Source organism: Barbus barbus (genome assembly GCF_936440315.1).
Source record: "Barbus barbus genome assembly, chromosome: 40".
In the NCBI taxonomy this organism is placed as follows: domain Eukaryota; kingdom Metazoa; phylum Chordata; class Actinopteri; order Cypriniformes; family Cyprinidae; genus Barbus; species Barbus barbus.
The window spans coordinates 17,000,376-17,021,071 of NC_136718.1; the positions used below are offsets into that span (position 1 = coordinate 17,000,376).

General features: G+C 38.6%; 1 protein-coding gene across 1 annotated transcript in view; it reads left to right on the forward strand.

The window, feature by feature from the left end:
• The window catches only part of LOC306860030 (peroxisomal membrane protein PEX14-like), a 72,977-nt gene extending 52,699 nt beyond the window's left edge, over positions 1-20,278 (forward strand). The window contains exons 6-9 of the mRNA XM_079401552.1: positions 273-375; positions 4,435-4,532; positions 15,863-15,954; positions 17,071-20,278. Of these exons, the coding sequence (XP_079257678.1) occupies positions 273-375; positions 4,435-4,532; positions 15,863-15,954; positions 17,071-17,530 (753 nt within the window). The 3' untranslated portion in view covers positions 17,531-20,278. The remainder of the gene's footprint in view (positions 1-272; positions 376-4,434; positions 4,533-15,862; positions 15,955-17,070) is intronic.
• Positions 20,279-20,696: the final 418 nt, after the last annotated feature.

Sequence of the window (20,696 nt, forward strand, 5' to 3'; positions counted from 1 at the left end):
ATAAATTGCATTTTAAAATATAGAAAAATACCAAATGGTTATTTTAAGTTATAAAAAAAAAAATCACAATATTTGTTTTTAAACATATGTTGTAAAGCTTAAAAAAAAAAAAAAAAGAGATTTTATGACTACAAGAAGCCTTCAGTGAGGGTTTTAGTTGAGTTTTGGTTTGACTACGCTAACACTAATAGATTAGCCCTTTGTCTATTTGTGGACATGTTTTCCCTGTTCCTGAGTGGAATTCTAATAGTGTGCCGTGTTTTTAATTGCAGAAATACATCCTTCCCCTCATTATGGGCAGCAAAGAGGACAAGAAGCATCTGCAGCGGATCGAGAGCAACATCGCGGATATGAGTGGCACGCTGACACAGACAGGTGAAGATTAATATCTTCATCACTTTTTCCTCCTTAACATTTTCCTTCATTTATCTGTCGCCAAAATCTGCTCACATTTTACAAATGACGGTCCTGTCATTTTGCTTTAATTTGAAATTGCTTGTTTACTGTCAGCTCAGCTTCAATTAATTACGTTTCGCTGAAAAGCTCTTAACCTCAGAATATTAATGAGGGGAAGAGGAATGACAGCGTTTCTTTTTTTCTTTGCTGCTTTAACTGCGTGGCAAGAAAGTTCATTTTAATTTTCGGCGTGGTGGTGTGGCTCCCCGGTTGGTCCCGGAGCGCGCTGGTGATTAAGTGTGTGGTGACAGGTGCGTCTCCCGCCTTGGACAGGTGAGGAATCTCAGCTAGTCTGTCAGAGAGGGATGCCTCTCCTCCTCTTTCCTCCCCCTCTCTTTACCCACTACGCAGCCGGTGTAATTAAACATCCCGGCAACCATGAAAGCGGGACACTTCCCGAAGAAACTTTGTCTCGTTAGTGCCGCAGTCAACTTGCAGCTTGGTGGCTCCTTTTGTGTAAATGACAATTCACTCTTGCAATTTTTTATTTACTTATTTTTATCTTAAAGAAAGGCAATGCAGGACAACTCATGCAGTTTATTTTCTTACAGTTTTTACAAACCAGCACTCTAATATTCCTCTGGTTAATGTTTTGTTCTAAACTTTCACAGTTAATTTGAACTGAATTCACATGAAACTCTAAGGGTTTTTTGTAGATCATTTCAGATTTAGCTGTGCTTTATTCTTTTTTAAATATAATTGTAATATCTATTGTTTTGAAACTTAAAGAAGTGACTATAGAGTATTGGCTATTCAAAATCTAAGAGACAAGTTAGACAAGTTTTACATGCTGCAATGCAATTGGTCTTTTTTGTCTATTTGCATACTTAATAGAGGGTATTGTCTTCCTTACATATATTTAACCCATAAAAATAGGGATGCACCTGTATTCAAATTTTTGTCTGGTACAGATAAGCTGATAATTCTCTAACAATATCAAAATTATTTTGTATAAATACGTTAAAAATAAAAGGCAGAGTTATTTTGAAATGAATAATTTTGCAAATTGTTGATGTAGAACACGGTCTATAAAGATGAAACAGTACATGCAAAGCAGGCACTCGTGATGTATAATAGACAAAAGACTTATTTATGAAGTAAACTTTGTCAGAGTATGCTTGGCATTTAGTCATATTAATATTTGCCTCATAAAACCATGGAAATGATCTGGATCTATGCATGTATTTCTGATCTCAGCATAGTCTTCTGTTGAGCATATAGTATTGTTTTCATTATCCAGGAGATCAAAATAAGCAAATTTGGCGTATATAGGATAAAGGCGAGTGATTTTAGTCAGATGCGTCTCTGCATTACATTGCCCGTTGCCCAGTTTTGGGTTTGGGGAGGGTGATTGTAAGGCCAGTCAATTGTGAGCCATTGCGTGCAAGCTTGGTGTGGGTTTCTTTATCTGATTATCAAATGAGCCTCTTCATTGCCATTTTGGTTCATATATGCAAAAAAAGCCTCCTTTGTTACGCTGCCTGTCTGGCCCTCATTTTGTTTGGTTTTTAGCAGCATTCCTGTTTTGTTTAGCATAACATTCAGATGATAAAAGTATTCATTGTTCCGGGCTGAAGCTGCTTTTCATATTTCCTTTGTGAAACACTTGTTCCTGACAATCGCGCTTTTTCTCCCCTTTCTCCCTCCTTCCCTCCGCCACTCTCTCGTTTTCTCCTGGAAGAGCCGTACCTACCCCCAGTCACTCAGTCAGTCACGCCGCTGATCTAATTTGCTGTGGCTGCAGTAGCCAAGTTGCTATTGTAGTTAATGACTGTTTCAGTTAACAGTTTGGGAGAGGGTTGCAATTACGGAGTGAGTTTCTCCCTCTTCTCACAACGTGAGTAATAGCAAGTGACTGCCGCTCTTGCCAATTGCCCGCACTCCTTTGTTAAAGTTTGTGTATTTTTCTAGTGCCAAGTGCGTTGGAATGATGTATTCCTTTGAATGTGGCTCCATTACTCCTGCAGCCTTTTGAGTGTAGGCCTTAACTCCCATTATGATTTCCCAACAACTTTCCACACGCAATTAATGAACAGGTTTTGGAAGCATTTCGTCGCACGCGCGCGCTCACACTTGTGCCTGCTGTAATGGAATTGCGCTAGCTGCATGGTCTCTTTGTCTGAGGAGAGCATATTGGTGACCAGCTGGCCAATAAAGGCTCAGACAGGCCCGGACATATGCAGTGTACATTATATTGAGGTATTTACTGAATAATTTACGCTATACACACTGTCTGCCTCCTCACAGCAGCTGCGAAGCCACTTGCAGGATCTCAAATTCGGCCAATTGTTTTCTCCAAAGAGAACGTTTGTGGAAACCCGAGACAAGCTAAATGGAGGCATTATTTCTTGTGTTTTGAGTATGAAGCCCGTGTTTGTGGGTTTAGAGGTCTGGTGCAGTTGCTGCTCGTTCACAGTGTAATATTGTAGGAATTGCTGTTGACGTAAGCTGTGGTGGCATTCCTGCTTAGAACACATTTTTGCTTTATTTTAGACCTTTTAGCTGTTTTATTCATAGTTATAGTTAAAAGATAACAGGAAATGATGGACAGAAAATGATAGAATGATGTTGCGAGTTGATTTCAAACTTGCGTCGCCCATTTGATCACCGTGGCTTAATGTAATCTCTAACCATGTGCTTCTATAGAATATTTGAAAACTTTAAATGTGATGTTCAATGCATCCATGATCAAACTCAGATCTATAATTAGTAGTAGTTTTTCTTCTTTAAAAGGGGTAGATCACTCAAAAATAACAATTCTGTCATTTACTTGTTCTGAATTCCATATTTTGTAGCATTATGATTGATTTGTCTAGGGACTGAAATGTAGGTTCTTTTCTGAAAAATGAAAGCACACATTCAAACTTGTAAAGTATGAACCCCCGCAACCAGGTTTGAATGTGCATTCTGCGAAATGTTTCCTTTTGTGTTCCACAGAAATGGAAAAATCATACTAGTTTGGAACAACATGAGGATGAATGATGGCAAAATGTAATTATTTCAGTTAACTGTTTCTTCAAATATGTTTTGGAGAAAGTTAATACATCGGATGTCAGATCTCTCGTTAGTATTAATACAGTCATCTGAAAGGACCAGTTTGAATCATTATTCAGCTAGGAAAGACTGTTCAGCGTCTGTTATTCTGTAAGTAGTCACCTAATGAGACAGACAAAGGCTGCGAGAGAAAGAAACATGTAACCGCTCTGAAGCAGAAAGTGGAAAGGCTGTTTCTATGAAAGGAGAGCCCTGGAACTGTGCGCCGGAGAGCCAACAGTCGGCAGCTAATAATATCTGCTGATGTTAATCCAATTAGAGTTGATTTAACACTTTACAGAGCATGATTTATAGAGGCGTTTATTGGTTTTCTGTAACATAATCAGTTTGGAAACTTAATGCATTGTTTGGGAATGCATGTGTGACTGGAAACAGAGGGAGAGCAACTTGTGCTCTGGGTTATTTGAAATGATACCCCCATTAATAACACCAACTCTGGCCCTGCTAGGGCTGTTTTTCTTGGGCTTTCTCTAATCCTCGGGACCAGCACAATCTGACAATAATTCAATCTTCAGAGAGGGAGGAAAATGAGCTGTATTTAGTAAGATTAGTGAGGACAGTAGTGTCTAGCCCTCCTGCCTCCCAAATGAGCGGCTTTTTTTCCATCTTGTTGATTGTTTGGAGAGTTTGATAGAGCCAGCGTTTCAAACCCATGCTAATGGAGGTTAAGAGACCCTGATTTGATATAAGAGCAGACGTAGGTGATTAATCTTGTACAAATAGAGGTGTCTTATATTACTGATTGAGCTGAAGGCTAAATCAAAGAGAAAACCACTGCGTGTTGATTGTCGGTAATGCTTTCAAACAAACAGATACGTCGGTTAGCGCAGGATCGCAACTAAAGCTGCCATATCCTTGCTGGTGAAGTTCTGGTAATTGTTTTTGGTGAAGCCTTATCTTCGTTTTGTGTGTTTTTGGATGCAGTCACCCAGTTGCAGATGACCCTGGCTTCAGTGCAGGAGCTGCTGGTCCAGCAACAGAAGAAAATACAGGAGCTTACACAAGAGCTGGCTAACTCACAGGTAATCTGCACAACATTTGCCACAATGGTAAACAGAGGGAACTAATGAAGTCAAACAGATAGTTTTATGTGAATAACAAGGCAAAATTTAAGTTCACTGGTAAACTTCCCCTTTGCAACAGCTCTTAAACTTAAATTCAAATAACATGCAGCAAAGCATATTGCATCAAGTTTGACAACTTGTCATTTGACATCATTGATGTTAAACCTGTTTTGTTCATTATTGAATTAAACGTAAATGCAAATGAGATTTGAGAGATGTGGCGGAAGGCAAAGTATCCTGTAAATAACGATTGTTGTACATTGGTGTAAAAAAACGGATTTGGAGCGAAATGAGGGTGACTAAATGACATTGTTTGTTTTGGGTGAGCTGACCCTTTAAAATATGTCCTGTAGTGCTGTAGTTACAGTAAGTTTCCATATGGGGTTTGATTCAACAGAAGTGACTGGAAAACAAACAAATCATACAATCTGAACATTCCTCTAGTTTTTGAAATTCTTTTCATTACAAACCTGTATGTAAGGAAAGAATGTGATCGTATATGATACATGTGAGTGATAGTGACAACAATTTTTTATTTTTTATTTTTTTTCCTGTCTGTGTTTTTTGTTGCATAGACATCATCAGAGAAAATAATTCCATGTACATTACGTAAGCACTATTTTTAAACTGCGTAATCAACAGGGCAGAAATGCATAATATGCCTTTCATCCTCTGAAATACCTTAGATGCAGACAGCTAAAATGTAAAAAGGATTTTGGTTGTCTAAAATGGTTGCATTCCTCCCTGGTTATGTCATTTCTGTCAGAGGTATTATGAATGATAGTCTTCACTTGTTTTGTTGATCTGTTGAGTTTGAATAAATCCCTCAGTGTGCATTTTCATAAGGCCCTTTGCAGCGCTCTGATTCAGGGGCGCAGCCTCTATAAAACAAGGCCACTTTGAGTTTAAAACAACACGGGGCATTTTTCAGTGACACTGAGACTGATGCCCTTACCCTGATGTGAATATTAGTGGTGACAGAACTCATATGCTGCTCAGAAGAGAAAAATGTGCATCAGCAGGACAAGGCATGTCATGGGAGCTCCATAAAGAACATCTATGGCCATCTCCAGAACGCTCAAGCAAGCCATCCAGGGACAGGAAGTGAACCCACGCTGACACCCCCTTCTGATCTCTCTTGTATCTGTCATTTGCTTTCTGCTAATTTCATCTGGACTGAAACCTCATTTAACCCCCACTCATACTGCAACTAGAAGACAAGGGCCGGTAGGATTTTCTTTAAGCCCCAACTTAGAGGCCTCTCAATTAAAGAATTACAAAGGAAGGAAACTTTTATTGTTCATAAATGAGAATTTTGGGAATGTTGCCTGTATGGTTAATTTGTATATATTTTGTGTATTGTGTATTTTTGTATATTTTGTGTATTGTTTTTGTGTATATATGTATGTATATATGTGTATATATGTATGTATATATGTGTGTATATATATATATATATAATTAATTAATATGAATCACATCCAAAATAAGTTTTGTTTGCATACTATATGTACAGTGGTGTGGAAAAGTGTTGGCCCCCTTCCTGATTTTTTATTTTATTGCATGTTTGTCATACTTTAATGTTTCAGATCATCAAACCAATTTAAATATTAATCAAAGATAACACAAGTAAACACAACATGCAGTTATTAAATGAAGGGGTTTTTTTTATGAAGGGAAAACTAAATCCAAACCCACATGGCCCTGTGTGAAAAAGTGTTTGCCCCCCCCTCCTGTTAAAACATAACTGTGGTTTATCACACCTGAGTTCAGTTTCTCTAGCCACACCCAGGACTGATTACTGCCACATCTGTTCACAATCAAGAAATCACTTAAATAGGACCTGCCTGACAAAGTGAAGTAGACCAAAAGATCCTCAAAAGCTACACATCATGTTGAGATCCAAAGATATTCAGGAACAAATGAGAGAGAAAGTAATTGAGATCTATCTGTCTGGAAAAGGTTATAAAGCCATTTCTAAAGCTTTGGGACTCCAGCGACCCACAGTGAGAGCCATTATCCACAAATGGCGAATGGTGAACCTTCGCAGGAGTGGCCGGCTGACCAAAATTACCCCAAGAGCACAGCGACGACTCATCCAAGAGGTCACAAAAGACCCCACAACAACATCTAAAGAACTGCAGGCCTCACTTGCCTCAGTTAAGGTCAGTGTTCATGACTCCACCATAAGAAAGAGACTGGGCAAAAATGGCCTGCATGGCAGAGTTCCAAGACGAAAACCGCTGCAAGAACATAAAGGCTCGTCTCCGTTTTGCCAGAAAACATCTTGATGATCCCCAAGACTTTTGGGAAAATACTCTGTGGACTGACGAGACAAAAGTTTAACTTTTTGCAAGGTGTGTGTCCCATTACATCTGGCGTAAAAATAACACAGCATTTCAGAAAAAGAACATCATACCAGCAGTAAAATATGGTGGTGGTAGTGTGATGGTCTGGGGCTGTTTTGCTGCTTCAGGACCTGGAAGACTTGCTGTGATAAATGGCACCATGAATTCAGCTGTCTACCAAAAAATCCTGAAGGACCATGTCCGGCCATCTGTTCGTGACCTCAAGCTGAAGCGAACTTGGGTTCTGCAGCAGGACAATGATCCAAAACACACCAGCAAATCCACCTCTGAATGGCTGAAGAAAAACAATATGAAGACTTTGGAGTGGCCTAGTCAAAGTCCTGACCTGAATCCTATTGAGATGCTGTGGCTTAAATAGGCGGTTCATGCTCGAAAACCCTCCAATGTGATGATTTACAACAATTCTGCCAAGATGAGTGGGCCAAAATTCCTCCACAGCGCTGTAACAGACTCATTGCAAGTTATCGCAAACGCTTGATTGCAGTTGTTGCTGCTAAGGGTGGCCCAACCAGTTATTAGGTTTAGGGGGCAAGCACTTTTTCACACAGGGCCATGTGGGTTTGGATTTTGTTTTCCCTTCATAATAAAAAAAACTTCATTCAAAAACTGCATGTTGTTTACTTGTGTTATCTTTGATTAATATTTAAATTTGTTTGATCTGAAACATTAAAGTGTGACAAACATGAAAAAAAAAAAAAAAAAAAAATCAGGAAGGGGGCCAAAATATATATATATATATATATTAGTATATATATATATATATTAGTATATATATTAGTATATTAACATTAATTTTTAACATTTATATTTACATAAATGTAATGTATAAATGTGTATATACATAACTTTTATTTTGGATGCGATTTGACAGCACCAGATATATAATAAACAAAAATTTTATATATATATGTATGTATGTATACAGGTGCTGGTCATAAAATTAGAATATCATGAAAAAGTTGATTTATTTCAGTAATACCATTCAAGAAGTGAAACTTGTATGTTAGATTCATTCATTACACACAGACTGATATATTTCAAATGTTTATTTCCTTTAATTTTGATGATTATAACTGACAACTAATGAAAGTCCCAAATTCAGTATTCCAGAGAACTAGAATATTGTGAAAATGTTCAATATTGAAGACACCTGGTGCCACACTCTAATCAGCTAATTAACTCAAAAACCCTGCAAAAGCCTTTAAATGGTCTCTCAGTCTAGTTCTGTAGGCTACACAATCATGGGGAAGACTGCTGACTTGACAGTTGTCCAAAAGACGACCATTGACCCCTTGCACAAGGAGGGCAAGACAGAAAAGGTCATTGCTAAAGAGGCTGGCTGTTCACAGAGCTCTGTATCCAAGCACATTAATAGAGAGGCGAAGGGAAGGACAAGATGTGGTAGAAAAAAAGTGTACAAGCAATAGGGATAATCGCACCCTGGAGAGGATTGGGAAACAAAACCCATTCAAAAATGTGGGGGAGATTCACAAAAAGTGGATTGCAGCTGGAGTCAGTGCTTCAAGAACCACCACGCACAGACGTATGCAAGACATGGGTTTCAGCTGTCACATTCCTTGTGTCAAGCCACTCTTGAACAAGAGACCGCGTCAGAAGCTGGGCTAAAGACAAAAAGGACTGGACTCCTGCTGAGTGGTCCAAAGTTATGTTCTCTGATGAAAGTAAATTTTGCATTTCCTTTGGAAATCAAGTTCCCAGAGTCTGGAGGAAGAGAGGAGAGGCACATAATCCACGTTGCTTGAGGTCTAGTGTAAAGTTTCCAAGTCTTTGGTTTGGGGTGCCATGTCATCTGCTGGTGTTGGTCCATTGTGTTTTCTGAGGTCCAAGGTCAACGCAGCCGTCTACCAGGAAGTTTTAGAGCACTTCATGCTTCCTGCTGCTGACCAACTTTATGGAGATGCAGCTTTCATTTTCCAACAGGACTTGGCACCTGCACACACTGCCAAAGCTACCAGTACCTGGTTTAAGGACCATGGTATCCCTGTTCTTGATTGGCCAGCAAACTCGCCTGACCTTAACCCCATAGAAAACCTATGGGGTATTGTGAAGAGGAAAATGCAATGCGCCAGACCCAACAATTCAGAAGAGCTGAAGGCCACTATCAGAGCAACATGGGCTCTCATAACACCCGAGCAGTGCCACAGACTGATCGACTCCATGCCACGCCGTATTGCTGCAGTAATCCAGGCCAAAGGAGCCCCAACTAAATATTGAGTGCTGTACATGCTCATACTTTTCATATTCATACTTTTCAGCTGGCCAACATTTCTAAAAATCATGTTTTTTGCATTGGTCTTAATTGATATTCTAATTTTCTGAGATACTGAATTTGGGACTTTCATTAGTTGTCAGTTATAATCATCAAAATTAAAGGAAATAAACATTTGAAATGTATCAGTCTGTGTGTAATGAATGGATCTAATATACAAGTTTCACTTTTTGAATGGTATTACTGAAATCAACTTTTTCATGATATTCTAATTTTATGACCGGCACCTGTGGCATATGTGTGTATGTATGTGTATATGTGTGTATGTATGTGTGTGTATATATATATATATATATATATATATATATATATATATATATATATATATATATATACACTTTTGAGAAATATTAACAAAAGCTAATTTATTTATTTTTACAATTATGCCCCACAACCCACAGTGATAGCCAACAGCGAAAAGAATAACGAATGCTCAAAAAATACAGAAAGTATTCATCTTTGTTATTCATCTATTGTGGCAGTGCTGATGTTGTTGTCTTTATCACACACTAATTTAATGCATTATGATGTCATTATCTTTCAGAAGAATGTTCGTGATAATACGGCCTTCAAATCCTTTCAAAAAGACATGTGCTTATTATCTATAAAGAATAGTCATCTGAGGGAAATCGCCTGCTGAAAACACATTGCCATACCTCAGAATGTGAAACTCTTCGTACTTTGTAACTTACGATACTGCAATAAATCATTTCGTAACGGCTCCAAAAGAGCTTTGGAATCGCAACTGAGGGCATGTTTTATGTCCACAGCTTGTTAAGCACGTGGGTGTTTTACTGAAGCATCTGGATCCCGCAGAAAAAACATATGCAAACACATCTGGCCTGGCAACAAATTGAAGTGAAAATATGAATCTCTCACCCTTCTGAAGTTTGCAAGAATTGCAGACTCACCACAACAAACCCCCCCACCCCCCCACCAGCCTTCCGTCGCCCTCTTGAAGTTTGTCTTCCATAAACTGGCTTGCCAAATAATCTCCGGTTAACCTCTGCTGCTAAAGAGACACGCCTCTGCTAGTTCCAGAAAAATGCCACCACATCGATCTATTGTTCAAAACACTTTTGGTCATCATCCACAACAGCTGCCCTAAGTCAAGTAAAAAATGGCGGAAATTCTCTGTCAAATTCCAGATTGAATTAAAAAGCTTAATTTGTCATGAGTGCCCTGCTGGAAAGCAGCAGTGAATAAACTATACTTCACATCAAAACGCCCATTAAACAAATCATAAAGTCTACTTTGTGCTGATCTTAAATTTTGTTTTGAGAGATGCGGGGCCCTGTTGTCTAGAGCCATATGGGAAATTCGGGAAATTATTTTCAGGTCCAGAGCATGAAATTAAGGACACGTGTTAAGCCTTTTGGCTGTGTATCGTTTTCATTGTGTGGCTTTCTGAGTTGCCTTTTTGGGGTTCTTTACTCTGTGCAGAATGCGCCAAGCTTGGCAATTAAACTCTCTAAAGCGGAAATGTGTATTTAACCCGAAACACATGGTGACTCCTGTTTCCTAAGCTGCTAAGTAAACACATTTATATATATATCTATATATTTTCAAAGCCACACAAATGAAGCATAATCTGTTATGAGCACAGTGGGCCTGTTTCTTTGTAGAAGTCACTCAAACTCTGGATATGTTTGTGCTCATAGTTTAATATATTCTTTTTCATCTCAATAGATTGGCTGCATACTTTGTATTTCCTCATGCTCACCTGAAGCTGTTATTCAAATGGCGATTGATAAAGTCTTCGACTGAAAAGGAAGTTGGAACTTCTAAAGAAGTGCACATTTTTTGCATTTTCTTTGTACCGATAACCGATCAAAATACTCAAGTGCTTTATCAGGTGCTGTAAATTATTATACTTTTGTTTTAGTACTGTCAAAGGAAGATATTTTGAAGAAAGTTTGTAACCAGGCTGTTTTGGGGCACCATTGACTTCCATAACATCTATTTTATATATATATATATATATATAGAGAGAGAGAGCGCTGCGCAGACACCTTCATGACGTATATTCGGGGCATTTTGTGCAGATAGCCTATAAGTCGTAATATAACGTTATGTTGCATAAATAATGAAGCGTATTCTATATGAGATAAATGATGAGTTAAATCCCATTGATTAAAAACCTGCTATCAAATGCTTCATTCTACTGGTCATCTTCAGCGCGCGCAGCTCAAAAACTGGTCATCTTCAGCGCGCGCAGCTCAAAATAGAAATGCAGAACATTAATAACTGTCATATACATGATGTTATAATGAGAGCACTATTGTAAAAAAATTTTTTGTGAATTCTTAGGATTTCGCTGACGTTTGATGTTAACCGTCTTTTAATCAAAACAAACATTTACCCCGCTTGTATCTGCGAGTCGTCCAGTACACATTTTCCCTGTGTGTTAACGTCAGTAGACTAATTATGACTGTCTGACTTGACTCTTGGTAATGTATTTTGACCACGCCCCCAAATATATGATTCGACTATCAGTCGAATATTGGCAAGATTCGAAAATTCCGATTTGACTATGAAAATCCTTAGTTGGGGACACCCCTAATATATATATATATATATATATATATATATATATATATATATATATATATATATATATATATATATATATATATATATATATATATATATATATATATATATATTTTTTTTTTTTTTTTATATATACAGTGGTGTGAAAAAGTGTTGGCCCCCTTCCTGATTTTTTTGCATGTTTGTCTCAGTTTAATGTGTTATCTTTGATATTTAAATTTGTTTGATCTGAAACAAGTAAACACAACATGCAGTTTTTAAACAAAGGGTTTTTTTTATGAAGGGAAAACTAAATCCAAACCCACATGGCCCTGTGTGAAAAGTGCCCCCCCCCCCCCACCCCCTCCTGTTAAAACATAACTGTGGTTTATCACACCTGAGTTCAGTTTCTCTAGCCACACCCAGGCCTGATTACTGCCACATCTGTTCACAATCAAGAAATCACTTAAATAGGATCTGCCTGACAAAGTGAAGTAGACCAAAAGATCCTCAAAAGCTACACATCATGTTGAGATCCAAAGAAATTCAGGAACAAATGAGAAAGAAAGTAATTGAGATCTATCTGTCTGGAAAAGGTTATAAAGCCATTTCTAAAGCTTTGGGACTCCAGCGAACCACAGTGAGAGCCATTATCCACAAATGGCGAAAACATGGAACAGTGGTGAACCTTCCCAGGAGTGGCTGGCCGACCAAAATTACCCCAAGAGCGCAGCGACGACTCATCCAAGAGGTCACAAAAGACCCCACAACAACATCTAAAGAACTGCAGGCCTCACGTGCCTCAGTTAAGGTCAGTGTTCATGACTCCACCATAAGAAAGAGACTGGGCAAAAATGGCCTGCATGGCAGAGTTCCAAGACGAACTCTGAGCAAAAAGAACATAAGGCTCGTCTCAGTTTTGCCAGAAAACATCTTGATGATCCCCAAGACTTTTGGGAAAATACTCTGTGGACTGACGAGACAAAAGTTTAACTTTTTGCAAGGTGTGTGTCCCATTACATTTGGCGCAAAAGTAACACAGCATTTCAGAAAAAGAACATCATACCAACAGTAAAATATGGCGGTGGTAGTGTGATGGTCTGGGGCTGTTTTGCTGCTTCAGGACCTGGAAGACTTGCTGTGATAAATAGAACCATGAATTCAGCTGTCTACCAAAAAATCCTGAAGGACAATGTCTGGCCATCTGTTCATGACCTCAAGCTGAAGCGAACTTGGGTTCTGCAGCAGGACAATGATCCAAAACACACCAGCAAATCCACCTCTGAAAAACCCTTAAAAAGGCAGTTCATGCTCGAAAACCCTCCAATGTGATGATTTACAACAATTCTGCCAAGATGAGTGGGCCAAAATTCCTCCACAGCGCTGTAACAGACTCATTGCAAGTTATCGCAAACGCTTGATTGCAGTTGTTGCTGCTAAGGGTGGCCCAACCAGTTATTAGGTTTAGGGGGCAAGCACTTTTTCACACCATGTGGGTTTGGATTTTGTTTTCCCTTCATAATAAAAAAAACTTCATTCAAAAACTGCATGTTGTGTTTACTTGTGTTATCTTTGATTAATATTTAAATTAGTTTGATCTGAAACATTAAAGTGTGACAAACATGCAAAAAAATAAAAAAAATCAGGAAGGGGGCCAACACTTTTTCACACCACTGTATATATACTTTTATATATATATATTTTTTTTCAGACAGATTGTGTACCACTCATTTGCCATCACTGAATTGTATTGTATCAGTTGATTAAAATTTAAGAGTTCTTATTTTTTAAGCCAAAGCACCTTGTTCTCCTTGATAATATTTAATACTGAATAACAGGCAGAGTGTTGCATCTCATTCTCCACATATATAAAGCTTTATCATCTTGACTGGTTGAGTTTAATTGCTGTGCTGTTTGAATATAACGATAGCTGTCTTTATTAGTGGCTGCTTGTGGAAGATTAGGAGCGCTTCGATTTTTTTCCCCTCTTCCACCGCAGAATGTCCTGCCACTGGGAAAGTGAATAAACGGGCTCAAATAAATTGTACTAGTGTTTTCACCAGAAAACACTCCCTTGGGATTTATTTTCAAGCTGATTCCTCTATAAATAAACATGCATTAATCGGTGAAAAGAGCATCTGAGAGGGAAGCAGTGAATTAATTTGTATTCAGACGTTTCTTAACTTGCCTTTAACTTGAGATATTATCCGTTGTTAATGTTCTGCAGACATTTGCTTTAATGTATTCCATGTCTGACTGCTGTTTCTGTGTAAGTATGTGCATATACCTCTCTTGTACGGTACACTCCACCTCCTTAAATAATTACCCAGACTGTAGCAAAGCTTTGTTCACACTTAAGAGGGTGACGGACCCCGATCACACTGCACTGACCCCTCTGACTGGATGACTGCTCACACAGTCAAAGACATGCAGAGAAAGGCCTTTAGCAGCAATTAAACGGTCATCACTAAATGTGTGTGCGCGTGCGTTTGGCTCTCGAAATGAATAATTGCAACGATGGAACTTTAAACAACGCCAGCTGAGAGGTGCTTTGTAGCCTCTGTTAAAATATTATTTAGATTTTATGTCCGAGAAGTGTAAGCTAAACCTCCGAAGCAATTAATTTTTTTTCCCCGTTACAAAGGTAAAATGAGCAAGAGGTACATTCCAGCCTTATTATACCGGGTGCCGTGGGGAGTGTGGGATTAAGATGGCCATAATGAGGTGAGGCCTGTAATAAGAGTGTCTTCACCAGGCCTAATGTGCTCTGCTCGGATCAGATGTGGCCTCTTCGAAAACGGCGCACTTATCTGAGGGCTTTAGGAGCAGAAAGGAGACAAAACTGCCGTCCCTCCCCAGCCCTTGCTGTAAATGAGTCTGATCCTTTTCAGATGTGATTCAATTAATTTACGTCAGATTTAATTACATGTGAAAGAGTCCGAGTTATCCCTCTCCTCTCGATAGGGGGGTCTCTGCTTTCTAACTAGCTGCCCCCGGTGACTCCGATGTTTTTAATTACACTTTTATTTTCCTTTTCCCCCCAGCCCTTTTTTCACTTCCTCTTCCTGCTCTCGTCCCCCCCCCCTCTCAGCGGGCAGTAGAACTGGAAGAATTATGGGGTAGATGTGGGCTGTTTGTTTGTGGACGGTTCAAAGAGTCATTGGCTCCGTGTAGCCGTAAAGGAGCGGCTTGAGAGCCCGGGTTAATCTGTCAGAATATTTGGAGAACTGAAATTGAAATGTAGAGGGGCTACAAATTTATTTATTTTTTGCGTGAAGAGGGTATCTTTTTATAAATTGACATTACCAACCACCTGTCTATTTGGGGGGAAAATGATGGATGGATTTTTTTGGGGCTTTTTTTTCCCCTTGAAGTCATTTGCTATTCAAATGTTTGCTGGCCACTTCAGTTGGCCATCACTCCCTTCAGCAATTCATCCCATGGCAAGCAGTTTGCGATAAGGCTTCTTTTAATAAAAACCTCCCTGACTTGATGAATACTGCCATTGTTGTGCCAGAGACCTCTTATCAAACACCTCTGTCCTGCTCAAATCAGCAGTCTGCAATATGGAAAAATATGTAAAAATGGAATGATTAATTCCCTTAGCTTTTTTTTTTTTTTTTTTTTTTTGAAAGAATCCTGACCTTCTGGGTGGAGAAAATACAGTAGCTGGGACTCGTCAAGTGTCTTGTATTGGCAGTTTGAATGCATCAAATTATTGTGTTCATTGAGTGGCTCTGACAAATCAAATTAGAAAAAGTCACACTTTAACAGATCGCTGACATTTGTGAAGTTTTTTGCATATGCTGCATACTAATATAACAGGTTCTGGTAAATAAGGCCTGATATGATAGAGCTTTCACATTCTGGGGCAGATTTTCACCTTTAACAACAGTAGAGAATAAATAACTTTTTTAAAACCCAGCTTAGAGGTCAGTTTAGCAGCATTTTAAAAGATAACCACTTTTACAGAGGTTTCCGAATGATCCCTGGTTAATGGTTTGCGGTGTGGAAAGCCTATGGTAGCAAATAATGTGTTTTAAATTTGTTCAAAATGAATATGATGATGATGATCATTTATAATTTTGTCTCTTCAGGCCTCATCTACCACCAACCGCATGTTGGAGTCTCAGAGCATCAGTGAACTCAAGGCTGAGATTGTATCTCTTAAGGGTCTTCTTCTCAGCAGGTAACTTTTCACGTTTTTAGTAAATCTCTAACAATAGATGCCATATTTGATTTGATGGACAAAATGTGGCTATGAAGGATGTTCATTTAGAATCTTGTGTTTTTGGGTGTCTGTCAGCTCGCAAAACATTAACATTTTCTGATACCTAACAGTACGACATACTGAACAAACTATATTTTCCTCCCGCACAGCCTTGTTTTTGTTTGTGTACAATAAAGTCTGACATCCAGAAGCCATTTCCTGCCATTACGAATTTCTATATTTTACAGTGTGTTCCGATTTGTGCTTAAAAACTAAGATGCATGTACTTAACATCCTGAAAGAGACCTTTAGTAGATGTTCCATCATGCATGTTTTGTAATATAACTGTGTAAATGAGTGGAGAGTATTGTTTCTCACTCTGGGCAGCTGATATTAGTATGCCTTGGGACGATTTGGCAGATAAATGTGTCTGAAATGGTTTGATCTGTATGTGTCATATCGTTCTCTTCACCGGGGCATGTAGCCGGAACCCGCTCATTACTGATGCATCCAACAGGTTCCCTCAATGCACCAAGATGGATCTTCCCTCACTTTCATTAATGTTTACTTGATTATGTATGTATCATGCAAATTAAGATCTAAGTAATCTCATACATCTGAAATTCACACAGATAAAAGCTTTCGTTTGTCTGCTGTTTCGTTCTCATTAAGCATTTTAAGCTGTAATTACTTTTTTCTTCCAGTGTCTGAATGTTGTGTCTGGTTGTCCTTCTCAAGATGTGAGATCTTTGCTGTGAATACAAACCAAGCTTACCATCTGCTCAACTTGTTGCCTCGTATATTCAAACAAAACCACCCTGAAGATGCTTTTGAATTTATTTTACCTTTGTTGCGAGGACATGCTTTGTTTTGAATCAGATGCCAGGTGTGGAGTACATATGGACATAATCTCTCATGTACTTTCAGACTGACAAATCTGCTCATGTTTCCAAAGCACAATAGCTGGACTCGCTCGTGCATATTTTAGGCAGACACAAGCCTGAGGCACAGTGTGTACTCTTATTGTGAGAGATTTCAGCAAAGAGTTCGAAGAAAACGCTTGTAATTTTCTATTCACGTCCTCTTTCTTCTCAGGAGACAGTTCCCTGCTTCACCCTCTGTTCCCAAAATCCCATCCTGGCAAATCCCTCTCAAACCAGGATCGCTGTCCAACCCGTCCTCCATCAACCACACCAACAGCAGTAGCGACATCTCGCCTGTCAGCAATGAGTCGGCCAACTCCTCCCCCATCAAAGAGGGCAACAGCTCCCAGGCCACCCCGTCCAGCTCGCACTGCCTGAACGGAGACGTGGGCCTGGGCTCCATTCTCTCTCTGGACCTGAAAGACCAGGTCCGCATGGAAGTCCAGGGGGAGGAGGAGAAGAAAGAGGACGATGAGGACGAAGACGAGGATGACGACGTGACCCGTGCGGATGAGGAAGACCACCTGAGCGTGCAGACGGAGGACAGGAGAGGAGGCGACGGACAGATAAACGAGCAAGTGGAGAAGCTGCGGCGTCCAGAGGGTGCGAGCAACGAGAACGAGGTCGATTAGAAATAAATTGCGGACTACATCCGTCCATTGGCTTCTCCCAGTTTCCTTAGAGTTAATTTCAGTTCTGATATCACACCCTTGGCTACCGTGAGCATCATTTAACACTGTACGAAAGCGGCAGGTGAGGTGGATTATGTTCCTTTCACTGCAGTTCTTTACCCTTTTGACTTTTCAGCATGCAAACTTTCAACGTGCAAACCAGAGTGAAGGCACAAACCTTCTGCATGCCTGAACAAGCACAGCAACAGAAATTTCTGGAAAGACGACAAGAGAATTAGGACTTTTTTTCTTTTGCAATCGATACATTTGCCCCAAATGCTTGCTAGCTGTTTTACTAGACACTGTAGTACTACAAAAAAGGCCATTTAAGTGTACTATAGCACTTCAGAATCAATACAAACGTCATCAATTGCAGTGTAAGGACTATAGACAAATCAGAGGCACCAAAGAAGTTAGGAAGTTGTGATCTGAGATCTGTTTCTATGCCATTTCTTTTGTTTTGTTCAGCAGTAAACACTAGTTCACGCAGACCCAGCATTGTTGGATCAGACCTTTTAATCTGTTGTAGTGAACCAACTCTCCTTCAGACGTGTAGTAACGCCAGGTTTCAGCAGTCTGTCGAACAAGGCCTTGTATTTTGTGTTTAGAGTGATGGCGAATTTGAGATTTCTGTGGGAGAAAGAAAGAGAGAGAGAGAGAGAGCAAAAACACGTATGAGAATGCAGACAATGAGGCGAAAGAGAAATGTGTTTGTCTTGGTCATATCTCTCTAGTCTCCAGCAGGGTAGCTGATTTGGTTTATGAAGTATGTTAATAATCAAATGATCGACAAATAACAGATGTATTACTTCATGCAGCTTGAAATGTCAAGGAGGCTAAAATCGGAAATCTAATACTGAAAGCCTGTTATATTGTATTATATTACATGACAAACCCTCCAGTCCAAATTATATAGGCCTCCTGCAGTGAATAATCTTAACATGAAACGGTGCTGGGGTTTTGTAATTAAACTGTGTAAAACAATGGATGCTTCAGCGGAGGTGCTGACAGTTGTGCTTTTCTCTTTGGGGGCTTTTCTCTCAGAAAGTCCTGAGAGGATTAAAAAAAAAGGTGAAAAAAAAATTTCTGTGATGCAAATGGAGAGTAACGTATGAATATTTAACTAATGAAATTACTCACTCACCAGCTGATGAGAAACAAAGCCAGAGAGATCCTGGAGTGAGAACTAGAGTGTCAGATCCATTGTGACATGTTCACTTTTAACAAATGACCTTCAGAGTAACCGGATTACAGCACAGCCAGGTGAATTGTGGGTCTGTGGCGGCACAATGCAAGCGCACTATGAAAGAGCTCAACTTGTCTAGCCATCTGTATATGTCTTCTTACTTCCTAGACTAGGGTTGGCTTAACACTAACCCACACAAGTAAAGCGTATATTCATATGATACAATGTCAAGAGAAACCGCGTGTTCATTTGATATGCAGTGACTTTTTTTTTTTTTCTAAAACTTTGGCATTGATTTGAAAAGCTAAAAATCCAAATGTGAAGTGAACATTAGAGGAATAGTTCAACCCCCCCAAAAAAAACAAAAAACTATGATTTACTTGAACCTTTAAGCGGTCTTTTTTATTTATTTTTGTGGAAAGCAAAATAAAAATCAAACTGCTCCTTTCCATACAACCACAGTTCATAGCAACCACGTCTGTTAAAACTCCAAAAATGACCCCAGAAACACCATTAAAAAAATAGATCAGTCCAATTAACGAATGGTTTTTGATTAACCGGTTGATAATCCGGATCACAAATCACACTACACATTTTATTCTCAAAATTAGACTGATTTGACTGGTTATTGAGTTAAACTCAGTACAGCCAGAGTGGTTCTCAAGTTAACAGTTCTAGAACTGTTCAGACAAAGAACTTTTTTTTTTTTTTTTTTTTGAAGCTGAACTGGTCACTATGAACTGTCATTAAATAACTTACACACAAAAACTATTCAAAATATAACATTGTTTGTCCCATAAAAAATGCTGTTTGGAATTACATGAAATTGAAAATAATGTTGTTGTTTTTTTTTTGGTGAACTATCCTTTTAAAGGAATCGGTAAAGTCTGTCTAATCTTGAAAGTAAATAGCATTTATTGGTGTCAGAAGTGTCATTGCAGAGTTACCGATAAGTTAGCTTTTTAAGTGAGAGGAAGGAAGACCATCGGCTTCAGAATGAGACAGCTTTAGTGTGAGTGTGTGTGCATGTATCAGTTTTGCTTAAAACCACATTCAGGAGTTCCTGGAACTGGCAGGTTGTTTCTGGTAGTGTGGCGTCAGAGGCCTTTAAACAACATAGTATGCTAATTTTAGCTAATCATTGTAAAGCCGCTGTGAGGGCTACTGAATTAAACATGATATAACCCACATATTCAGTGCCTATATGTCTTTTAATATTGCATTCTCATCTCCAACTGTTTTTATGACACTTTTGTTAAGAATCTACATCCTGCTGCTCAGTTTCAGCAACTCAATTTAGGGATTTAAGCATTCGTTCTCATTTACGTGAGCTGAGTGTGTGTGTGTGTGCTGGATCAGTTTTATAAGTAAGCTTACGTCTGTAACAGTTTGTACGAACTGCACATTGTTGCTGTATGTGGCTCTGTTGATGTTGTTGTTGTTGACACCCTGCCGGTATTTGTCTCAGAGAAATTCTGGTATGAAAAGTTTAATGTACATAATTGTAATAAATTTGATTTAACAAATTTCCTTGTTTATTTTGTTGATTTTTTTTTTTTTTCATTTGATCAAAAATAAATGTAGCTTTGGTATAATGGTTTTATTGTAACAAAAAAGAGCAAAAATGTGTTGATATAAAAAATGAGATATAGTATTAATTTATTTATTGATGTAAATTATTCATATAATACATGTATTTATTTTTTAATATGTAATGTGCTGTTCCAAAATAGGCAAAAAAAATTATAAAAACAAATAAAATTTTGATTTATGTAGTTCAATTTGCATAAGTACAAATAATTAATAAATGTAAATTATTTACTTAAAAAAAAAAATCTAATTTACATTTTACATGAGATGGTCACCAGCCTAAAAGAAAATGTGGGTAAAGTCTGCATAACTATGTATTTGATCTTACTCTAAATTTCACATTAGATCAGC